This window comes from Alligator sinensis, unplaced genomic scaffold (genome assembly GCF_000455745.1).
Source record: "Alligator sinensis unplaced genomic scaffold, ASM45574v1 scaffold391_1, whole genome shotgun sequence".
Taxonomy (NCBI): domain Eukaryota; kingdom Metazoa; phylum Chordata; order Crocodylia; family Alligatoridae; genus Alligator; species Alligator sinensis.
The window spans coordinates 240,866-253,074 of record NW_005841889.1 but is presented as its reverse complement, the minus strand read 5'-3'; the positions used below and the strand labels follow the sequence as shown (position 1 = coordinate 253,074).

At 37.0% G+C, this 12,209-nt stretch overlaps 1 protein-coding gene across 1 annotated transcript in view; it reads right to left on the bottom strand.

Annotated features, from left to right (window-relative positions):
• Positions 1-490: 490 nt before the first annotated feature.
• LOC102372946 (ERC protein 2-like) overlaps positions 491-12,209 on the bottom strand; it is a 236,037-nt gene continuing 224,318 nt past the window's right edge. Inside the window, exons 4-5 of the mRNA XM_006018000.1 lie at positions 842-976; positions 491-568 (exon numbers count right to left, since the gene is read on the bottom strand). Of these exons, the coding sequence (XP_006018062.1) occupies positions 491-568; positions 842-976 (213 nt within the window). The remainder of the gene's footprint in view (positions 569-841; positions 977-12,209) is intronic.

The window sequence follows — 12,209 nt, the reverse complement described above, 5'->3', positions numbered from 1 at the left end:
TGGAAAGCGTACTACTTCACAATTATGGTACAGCTTATTAAAGATAATCTTATTTTAATTCTAACTTTATTTTGCCTCCAATTTTTAAAAATAGTAAGAATATTTTAATATATTTATTAACAAAAACTATGTCTATTGGCAGAAGCAACTAGATTTGGGGACTTGGTATCAATTTTGGTGCCCCAAACTGACACACCATTAAAGAACCTTATTTAAAGAAGACAAAATCCATGCTCTCTTACGTTGGGCACTCAAGTACTGAGGCACTCAGAATTTCTTGGTGTTTTTAGTCCAAAGTGTATATGAAAACATTTAAACCGTTGCCTCAAGGTGATCAAGACAGAGTTTGTGTGATATCTGCTCAATAATCATTTCAAACACAGAGATATTTCCAGTTAGTTTAGGAACAGATGACCACAAGGGCTCAGTGTAGAAATGCTAAGTCTTTGATTATGATCACTGATGTTTTAAAAAATAAGTAAAAGCAAGCCTAATGCTGAAATTGGTGCAAGGAATTCTTCAGTAACTTTCTATTTAGGCAGCTGAATTGTGATTCTATTGAAGAGAACTATGAAAGCAAAAAAAAAAAAACAAAACCAAAAAAACCCAGTAGAGTAGAAGAGGGAAGAAAAACATAACAAGAGAGACAAAACGCCAAAAGGAAAGAGGAAGAAAAACATTTAGATTCCGTGACTGATTGAAATAAATACCAAAGCTATTAGTTTCAGTTCAAAGAGCCTATCACTTCTATTGTTTATTTTTTCTTTAGCTTATTTATTTTATCTTGAAACTTCAGAATGGCAAAAGGGCATGTGTAAAGGTAAGAAAAGAGGCAACTGACCTGATCTGGAGAGGGTCTGTGGTTGGAGTGCTGTGTCCTTCCAGGAGACCGGTGATGATGGTGATGGTGGTGATGATGGTAATGGTGATGGTCATCATCATAGTTATCGGCCATCAGTTTCATTCTGTTCTGTGTCTGTATGAGAGAGAGAGAGAAAGAGAGAGAGAGAGAGAGAGAGAGGCAATTCCCTTAAGTGTTGGAATAGATTAGTCTAATAAAATTTCACCAGCATCTGCTGTATAGCACCTATATTGCTTCTGTCATTCCTAAATCTAGATGTAATTGTAAATTTATTCTAAGGCCGCAACGCTGCATTTAGCACAGGGTAGGCATTAGGGTCTGAAAACAGAACCCTTTGGACTGGACCTAAGAAGAGAAAGAAAACTATCAAAAATAGATTATGTCTTTATTATACTTCTACTTTGCTGAAATCAATTCATGGGATTGCATAAGAAGCAAATAAGGGATTCAGCCCTATAAACTCCCTGGGGAATATGAACAATAACAAAAATCTAACAAGTTCCTAGACATGTATTTTTCAGTATATGTTGTCCTACTGAATAACTGCAAAATCATGTTAAACGGAATTTAAATTATCATGTCTATTTGCATTTACAGCCAATTAACAATCCACAGTAATGATGTTACGGAGTTATAACAAAACCTGCATTTTGGCCTGCAGTTGGGTTTTTTTTTAGTAGCCTGCTAGGTTGAGGATGTTAAACAACTAGATACCAGAATCTGAAAAAGAATTGATGCAAATTCAGGCATCAACATAGAGAGATAAGTGATCACATGACTTGAAGCATGATAGCCAAGGAAAACAAGTTTTACATCACAATCAGATCAGGAAAGTAACTGAAATTTCAACATTTCAGCAACTTCCTTATACAGGTAAAAATTCACAGGTCATCACCATGGAATAATAAAATAGAACCTAACATTACTGTTACAGCAATATTACATTATGCAACTCACAGATCATGCCACTTTCAAGGGGAAGGCGCTTCGGTTTAGGGAGAATTAAACTAAAGTAAACCCCTGCAGCGTGTACAAGCAGCCAGTGTCATCGGGAACTAATCGGAGAGTAATCTCCAAACCCTGCTAGGCCCAGATTGCCATCTTCCCTCAGGATGGAAAGGACAGTTGTCCTACTTATTGAACTACTTACATCAATACATTCTCACACTGGGTCCCCTAAAATGTTCCTGGTCAGAATTGCAGACTGAAATCAAACTACCTAGCCTCTTTTGTCACAGTGATATGCAGAGTAAAATGAGCTAAAACTTGCTGGTCACATCAAAAATACTTTTACAATGTAATAGACCAATCGTGCAAACACTTACTGCTAAATATAACACTGACTACCGCCAACAGTCACATTTACTACAATCTCAACCGTTCTTGAAATGTAATCAAGGGATTACCTTTTCTGCCCTGACAAAACCCAAAATAAATTGTGGTCACTCTTGAAGACATCACCCAAAATTTGCAGAATTAATTAGATGTTGGTGCAAGGAACATCATTTAAATGTCTGAAAAGCACAACAGGAATCTTACTTGAAACACTCTACATATTTTCTCTTACACTAAATCACTTACACACCCATACTTTAATTTTTCCTCACAGAGAGCCTCTAATTTCACTGAAAGTAGCGGTGAAATAAGCATAAAAATGACAGAATACTGTAGCAGGTCTAAAACTGAATTTTCTATTTTGCAGGCTAGTCTACAATTTTAAAAACTGTTTTTGTTCTGAAAACCTTGAAGAAACACTGAATTTAAATATTTCCTGTGCAACAAAGGTTCGTTTTGTTTTTTAAGTTTTGGGTTAAAGACATTTTGTTATATAACAGTGAAATATTTATATCAGTGGTGATTGTTTTTCTATTTTATTTTAATACTATCTTATTTTTATTTTCTAAATACCACATAGAAATAACAAAGCCCTGTATAATATTAAAATAAAATTGATGAATAAATAATATGTAATTAAACAATAATATATTGAATAAAATAAAGACTACAAAATATAATACATTCCAAATTAAAAAAAAAACAAATATAAAAACTCTCTGCTTTGCTTTTAAGATACTTTTTTCCATTTTATTCCTAAATTAATTTTTGTCAAAACTGATATGGTCCTACATAACCTTTTTGATTTTGATCTGATATATTCTGAGGGAAAAACATTTCACTGGAAATTATTTAATCAGCTCTGTCAAATTCCCAGTACAAATAATGCAGAAGATTTAAGTGAGAGGTCTGAAGGAATAGATGTATTTTGTGTATGTGTATGGAAGATGGGTATATGAATCACTAAGGAAGGCAAAAAAGAGTAAAAGTTACTGAAACATAGCTGAACCTCCTCCTTGTAGCTGGCCATTATAATGGAGCATGTGCAGATGTTACACTCAGATTGACCTAACTAGTAGGGCTGTGCAAAATTTCACCAGCTGTTTCGATTCAACACTGTTTCGACTCATTTTGAGCTTGAAACAGCAAAATCGTATCAAAATGAAGGGCTTCGAAAAAGCCTCGAAACAAAACGAGGCTAATCGAAACGTTTCATAAGTTTTGAAACATTTCGATTTTTGAAGCCGGCAGTGAGGTGGTGGGAGACAGGGGAGAATCAGGGCTGCGCTCCCGGTCTCCTGCCGCCGGGCTGCAGGAAGCCAATCACAGCACAGGGGAAGGGAACTGAGCCCAGGCTCAGTTCCCCTCCCAAGCGCTGTGATCGGGCTGGGGAAAGGAACTGAGCCCGATTAACTCAGTTCCCCTTCCCCAGCCTGATCTAGTGTGGGGGATGGGAAAACAGCCTAGCTGAACTGAATTAAAAAAAAAAAAAAAAATCCTAGACCCAAAAAAGATTTTCAGTACAGTACCCCTGCTTTCTGATGCCAAATAAACATTTCTACTGAGTGGAGATGATGTTATGTATTAGCATAGTGTATATTTTTTCATTAAATGAAATGGTTTCATATTATGGAATAGTGGCAAGCAGTTTAAATCTTTGTGGCCACGTCTACATGAGACACTGCACAGTCCTTACTGCGCAGTCATTTAGAACTTGCATACACAAGTACTAAATTACTGCACAGTAATGGCATTACTGCACAGTAGCATCCTCAAATGGCTTTTTGGTGACACTGTGCATCACACTTCATGCCACATGATGCTACTGCCCAGTAGTAATGAGCTACCGCACAGTCAGCATCTCATGTAGATGTGGCCTGTGTTCAGTAAAAATGGAATGGAGGAGGGGATTGTTGCTTAAGTGCAGCTTGCCTGTTCCTTTCTTCCTATGAATCTATTTAAGCTATATACTTAATGGGAGGGTTGTTTTACTTATGCAGGAGTTTCTTCCAACTTTAACAAGGGATCAACTCCATCTGAATTATAGTTGGATTGTCTGCACTTATATTCAAGGGGCATGGCCTTCTACATATGAGGGTGAAAAAGATGGAGAACTAATGGACAAATAATAACTCGCTTACTGTAAACATTGTAATAGCTTTTCTCTTTGGGGAAGCTCCTAAGATTTTATTAGTTTATTTTCTTATCAATGAACGGCCTTAAATTTCTTACCTTTCAACTGTATTCCATAAAAGAATGCAAAAGCTAAACAAGATGATATATGCAATCCTAAAAGTGTCTCCTGTAATGAGGTGTTGGGGATTAGACATGTCATGGAGAAAGAACTGTAAATGAATGATGTCATCTTTCTAATTTGGTGCTGAAATATAAATAAACTCCGTCTAATGTTTCTTCCTTTTGAATACCAGATTGCAGGGGAAACGTGCACAAAGCAACTCTTAATGGTTTAGAAGTCTTCCTTTAATTTGCCTATGGTAGAAGGAAAGTATGGAGGAAAGTAAGAAGGAATGTGAAACAGAAATGAAAAAAAATACAGTTTGACCAAACATCCTAAATCTTTTAGGAATCATACTTGTCACTAGTCTCTTAAAAATGGTGCCAAGATGCTGATATGATATATACTACATTCATCTTGGTTAGTTTTCTGCAACAGTAAGATGCATTAATTTTTTTAAGGTTACATTTTGGCTTTACTTGAACTATAATGAAAATGGTCAATATTTCATGGGTTATTTTATACACTCTAATACTATGAGATCTTTTGTACTCGGACTTTAAAAATTCATAAATATAGGTTCTTCATGAAAAAAGTAAAAACAGCTAGCAAATAAAATAGTAGGGTAATCTTTCTCAGTCTCTTCTAAAAAAAATCCCAAATATTTTATATATTACTGATGTCTGTTTCACTTGCTAACTCTTTTAATGCTCATTAGGCTTTGACATGCCAAGTATATATTTATTCCAGGAAGAAATTAATTAACTAGCCTGGAATTTGTCCAGGACCTTGAGGCTTCATACCCCTACCAAAAAAAGACCTTGAGATTTTTATTGACCATATGTTTTCAGAAACTTGGTTAATGTAAAAGATCATACCTTCAGCAGCTTCCTATTCCACATGTAGGAAACTGGGTTCAGTACTGACTCAGAGGGAAGAGTGCAGCCTGCTGACTTCACAGAACAATCCCTCCCTGCAGCATGTTGTTTCCTTGAAAATTTCCCATACAAGAGCCAATTTAATTTATCCCTACTTAGTTTATGAGATGACTACAGATTACATTGTAAAGTATGAGTTGGATAGTTTCAAGTGAAATCAAAATCTCAATCTCAGAATAGGCAGACAAGGTTCCTCGGGTGAATCTGATATCTTTTATTAGACCAACCCAAATAGTTGGAAAATAATTATTAAGCAAGCTTTCGGGTTCAAAAACCCTTCGTCAGGCTAAGGAAGTTTCAGCAGTTGGTGTGTGCTCTTCCTGGATGGAGCGAAGGAAGAACACACACCAACAGCTGAAACTTCCTTAGCCTGACGAAAGGTTTTTGAACCCGAAAGCTTGCTTAATAATTATTTTCCAACTATTTGGGTTGGTCTAATAAAAGATATCAGATTCACCCAAGGAACCTTGTCTGCCTATGTCAGACCAACATGGCTACAACCTACAGGCCTATAATCTCAGAATACGTAATTCAAGAAAACCACAAACTACAAACATTATGCAATTGTGTCAATTTAAGGTCTACACCACTGTTGGTAATATGTATTTCATGGCTCAAATGGGATAGTTATTGAATATAAGATTTTAAAATTTTCCCCTCAAAATTATTTTAAATACTAAGCATGTCTACACTTTCATGAATGTGCCATAGCACATTAAGTTTAGTACTTGTATAACCAAGTACTAAATAAATGTGCCGTAACTGGCACTAATGCGCTGTAGAACCAGTGCATGGCTTTTTAGTGATGCTAACTGCACAGTAGCTTAATACTACTGTGCATGAGCATATTAGCATGGTTTTTGCCCTACATACTAATGCAGAATCAGGCTACTGCGCAGTTAGCATCTCAGGTAGACACACCCACAGTGCAGTGTTAAAATCTAATTTCAACAGCCTTTTATAGCACTAATTAAAGATCAGCACATTTTGAAACTGACAGTTTCCCAATTAACCTGGGAGAGTTTTCAATAGAAACCTGAGTTTTAGTCATAAAAATCCTTTGTAAATGATGCCACATTACCAAATATTGGCCTATCTTGAATTTATTTATTCCCATTTCTCCAGCCACACTGGTATGGATTTAACATGCAAAAGATGGAGTTTAATTAGGCTTCAACTTTACTAGCCCATCTGGGAAACCAACAATAAATCATACAGTACAGGTCATCCTTCTTTCTCTTATTGTTCCCTCCAATTCGATAGGGCTGATGTCAGCCCAACATAGTCCTGTCCTGTTTCTGGTACCCTACCACTCTCCATCCCGGATGAGAGTTAAGGGGCTTCCCACCTTCCTCCCCTAGGATTAATAAGGTACTGGTAAAGGGGTGTGATTTCTGATTGAACCAGATGTTAAGAGTGCTAAATACCCTGGCCGCATCCAGACAAGCATGGACATTTGGTTCCCCAGGAACAAGTAGCAACGGCACACCTTGCACCACAGCTACTTGTTCCTGGGGAATGCCTGTGCCATGCATGCTTTGGCACGCGGCAGGTTATCCTGGGGGTAGTAGGAGAGGCTGAGGCCAGCACTGTGCTGGCCCCAGCAATTTATCTGAGGTCTTGGGGGCCTCCCGGGGCTGCAGCAGTGGTGATCCTGCTGGGCAGAGCCTGGCTGGCAGCCAGAGTGTGGCTCCAGGTGGCCCGGTTTCACTTTTCAGTGGCACGCTCTGACTGTGTGTGTGCTACTCCATTTTTTTTTCCTGTGGGTTCTTTTGACCCCTGGATATCCAGACATCAAATAAAACCCCACAGAAAAAAAATGGAGCAGCGCATGCACAGGCAGCGTGCTCCTGCAGCACAGAGAACACCTGACTGTGGTATGTAGCTCTGCAGATGTGTTTATGGCACCACATACCACACGGCCGCACTCGCCTGGATGCGGCCTCTTTTTTCAGTTTTGTTAGGGCCTTCCTCTAAATCCATTTCCAGCTCCAGTTTACCAGGGAATCATCTACCCTTACGGAATTAATACCTAAACTAAACCCCAGTCATAAGAACGCATCAGCAATTCATTTTACTACCAGTGCTTCCTTCGTCTGCATATCAACCAAGTACCCAGATAGCTAATAATTCCTTTGCTAATAGTGGCCAAAAATATATCTGCTACCCAATCAGAAACATGTACCTCATCAGCTCTAAATAGCCCTGATGTTCCAAGATGATATTTTCCAATGGGTAAATATATACCCTCCTGCATTCCCCTGCAAAATTAACTCCCAATTTAGTCTCATCCTGTTTGGCTTTGTCAGTCCATAACAGTAGACCTGGAAGACACCTCACAAGGTCATGTTCAAGGACTATCCCTTACTAGACCATCCCTTGCTAGACCATTAGGCCAAGTGTCTGTCCAACATGGTCTTGAAAATTTCCAAAGATGGAGATTCTACAATTTCTGTGAGTAGACTATTCCAATACTTGACTACCCTCATAGTCAGAAAGTTTCTCCTAATCTCCAATTTACATTTCCTCTATTGCACCTTCAGGTCAGTGGATCTCTCTTTCCAGCTACAATTTGAGCCATTGCAATTGTTATATTTCACACAAAATGCTGCTCTGAGTGAGGTCACAAGGTTGTAGTAACTTCTATACTGATTCTTGCATTAGAGAACCAATTTAGTTACTGGTTCAGAGAATTAGGGAAACTCTATTATGGCTCACAGACTGTTAACAGATTTTTAAGTAAGTTCCTTTTGCAAAATACTTATTCCTGGGGATGAAGTATAAATCATAATGAATTTAGCTTGATGGTTGAATTTGTAGTTCTGACAGAGAGATTCTTTCTAAGATGGACACATTTAATACAAAAATAATTGAAAGACAATGTACATGACACCCAGCGATGGCATTTTTCTCAGTCACGTTTCAGAGTACATGGGGCTGAAAATGAAAAGATGTGTCTTTTCTACTATCTCTGGGATCTTGAAAAATGCCTTAATTTCTTTGGGTGCATGGACACGTGCTTTACTGAGGAGTTGACTAATTAGCTCTGCAGTAAAGCATCATAGTCTACATGTGCACTAGTATTAGGTTGAAGTAAATTAATAAACGCCACCATAAGATAGTACTGTTGGGGACACTACTATCTTATGGCAGAGTCATTAAGTGCAATCAAACGCATGTGTAGACAGTGACTGCCGGGTGCAAATGCTGCCCAGTCAACCCAGCCAGCTGGGGACCAGCCCTCCCATCTCCTGCCAGCCCCTCCACCACCCAACGCTGTCACCTGGAGCATGGGGCTGAACTCCTGTGCCCCTCGCTAGACTAGGGCTGCTCTGCTCTGACTCAAATTGCTGCTGTTCTGGGAACACGTGTAGACACTGTACCTGAGAGTAGTGTACTCTGACTCAATCTGCTCTGGAGTTTGTGTCGTGTTAATTACATGTATAGTTGCACCCTTGGTGACTCATTTTAGTTGTCTGTAAAATAGCAATAATATTACCTCATATTTGCAAAGCATTTTGAAGTCCTTGGCTGAAAAAAACTATATAAGGACATAGTATTATAAATAATAATTCCATATTCAATGATTTGCTAATTTTGTAATATTCATATTAAATCAGTCATATACTACTGATAATGTTATTTTCTTTTGTTAAAATTATTAGCTGAACATATTATCTACTCACACCAACTTCTTTCTTAGGAGTAAGTATTTTATGATTCCTTGGTATTCTGTTCAGAGTATTTGTATGAATATGCAACCTGCAATATATTTATAAACTATATCTTTTATAAATTGCTGGTGACTATATTGGTTTTGGCTCAAGCAAAATTTGCCTCAAGTGTTAACTCTAAAGATGTTGTGAAGTTATTGGTTAAATATGGTGAAAGGTGCATCCTTGGTGTGATACAGACATGGAACAAATGAATGATAGAAAAATTAAAAGCAGACTATATCAAGATACATACGTATATTAACCTCCAGGGCTTGAAGCCATTATCTTTGATCATTCAGTGTTGCTATTTGTTAAGCTTAAGAAGACATGCATGGTATGAGTAAGTGAAATTTTACCCATTTGCTAAAGAATTTATGACCAAGCTCTGTGGGAAAACTGACAGATATTTCATGTCCTAAAATTCTATGGTGTTTTAGCAAGGATCTACTGAAGTGAAATGAAAGTCTTTGATTGACTGGTAATAGACTCAATAGCTTAACAGCAATCTGTAACTGTAAAACTGTAATATTAAAACTGTCTTTTAAAAAATATTTTAGCAAGGTGGCAATAGGGAAGTATGCTTTGATCAGTCATCTGGATCAACTTAAAAATGAAACTCTTATGAATGTGGTTTATATGAGAAAAAATGGTAAGATTTGTTGCTATGGGATATAGATGTAATACCATTCAATAGCTATTACTTTCTTTTGGATTTTCTCCTCCATCTCCCCTTACCAAATGGAATCTGAAATATTTTTAAAATAATCACCTACAATAGCTTGTTTCTTCTGTGTAAGGTGGTGAGGAGACAGATGTATGATATAGGAGCTGTGCTGGAGGCAATGGGTTCTGATTGTTAACGCATGGAAGAATTGGAAATCCAGAGACCTGCATTATAGTCTTGATCCCGCAATGGACTTTTGTGACACTGGGCAGATCACAAGCACTTGTTTCTTCAGTTTTGCATCTGAAGGATGGGTGTGCTAATACTTGTACATTTTAAGGCCTTCAAATTATTTGTGTGAAAAGTGCTAATTACAATTCTTACTAATTTATTTTTAGTAGAGGGTTTAATTTGGTCTTTTTTCTTTACCAATTTAATTTTCGAACATAAAAGTAAAACCATCTTTTACCTGCAAAATCCACAAGGCAAAGATTTAATCATATCCCTTATAGTACAGAGTTCAAATAAAGGACTTGGTATATACCACTATACCTGAATTTACATAAAATAAATGGGCCTAATTCCAATTTCATAAAAATGAATGTTATCGCAAGTGTGTTTTCAATAGAAGTTGTACCCAATTTGTTCGGATAACCATTAAAAAGTTTTGCTAAGCAAGTTACCTAAACTCAGCAGTGCCATTTCAAAACAAAAGCAAGATGGTCTGTTAGAACAGCATTTTCATGGTTCCACAGAAAACTATTATGAGTTGCAAAGAAATGAAGAATTTCTAATACTAGTTTTTGAAAGACAAGAAATTTAACTGCCTATTGGAAGACACTATTATAACTGATTTGTAGTCTGACAAACTTATATTTAATTAAATACTGGACAACACATGCTGTTCTTGGCTCTAAAGACTTCTAAAGTAAACTAAATTAATTTATCTTACTTGTCACAGACAATCTCTTGAAGGATTTTAACAGTATGCATGTAATAAAGAGCCTATGTAAACAATAAGTATTTATAAGCTAAGGAATCCAAACTCTATTTCAACATATAGGTTGGAAATAAATGTCCATTAGAGGAAAATACTCTTTCAATAAAGCTATGAAAATGTTTGTGAGATAGTTACTATTATTTCTAAGTGAACTTTTGGTGTCTTCTAAGGATCTGTGTAGAACAGGGGTGGGCAACTCTTTGGGCCCAAGGGCCACATAGGAGGTCAGGGCTGAAGTGGCTGTTCTGCTCCCCTCACCTCCAGCTGCAACTCCTGCTCCTGCTCCTGCCCCTGCTGCACCAGGTGGCTGGTGGGGACTCAGGGCCCCGTTGAGGCAGGAGTCACCCAGCTTAAGCTCTCCCCCACTCCCCCAAGCAGCTAAATATGAGAGTTAAGTAGGATTCCTCCTGTGTGAATAGTTTAAATTATCCCTCTTGTTGTATTTATGATTTTTTTTAAATATAGGAATTCACTGCTTTACGCCATCTTTGAAAGGCTCTGAAAACTCTTGACACATATTTATTTGTGACAACTATTGAGTTAAACTTTAAATTTTTGACTGAAGTAAAACGTATTAACATGTGTCAAAAAGACATATTAGTCCTATAATACTAGGACTGTATATTTCAAACTTAGTTATCTTAGGAATTTCTAAGCAAAAATCCCATTCAAAATAAATGAGAGAGGTGTATCCAAATCCCTTGGTTAGCTTTACAAATTCAACCCAAATCTATGACACACATCAATAGATCTATAAAAGACATCCTGAAACTGAAAGGTTGAAAGATTGGTTTATAGCAAAAAGCTATGTGCACTTTTCTTCATATTATATACATATTAAAAATTCCTATTTTTCAATATATTAAAAAAATATGAAGAAATGTTAGCTGTAGCTTGGCAATTAAGCCTTCCCCCTAAAGAGAGATTCAGCCAGCTGCTTTGATGCAAATGAAAAATATTGCACATCTTCCCCAAGTTTCTAGTAAATAGTCTGAGTACAGAATCAGTGTTCTGAGAATATACAGGTAAATCCACTGATTAGTTTGAGAGACAGCCTTAACTTAGAAATGGGTCTCTGTCTTTTCTTCATCTCCTCAAATGCTGCATGTAGTTAAAATTGGTTACATTTTATATTATTAAATTACAGTTAAGGTAACTTGGTAATGACTGTTATATGAGTTGTTATGATTCTACACATGGATAATTATACATTTGTTATAATTTCCATGTATAGACTCAAATTATTGGAGGGACATCTTAAATTCTTCCCCTCTCTCCCTGCACCACTGCTTCCCCTGCTTTTTGCCTCCTGTTGCTGTTTTCCCTGTCACAGTAGTAAGGGAGATGAGTTTAAGATCACCCTCCAATCATTAGATTATAATTATAATATAATTAATGGGGGGTGTCTTGAATTCAAAGTCGTCTTGGATTCAGGTAAATATGATACATCACAAATTA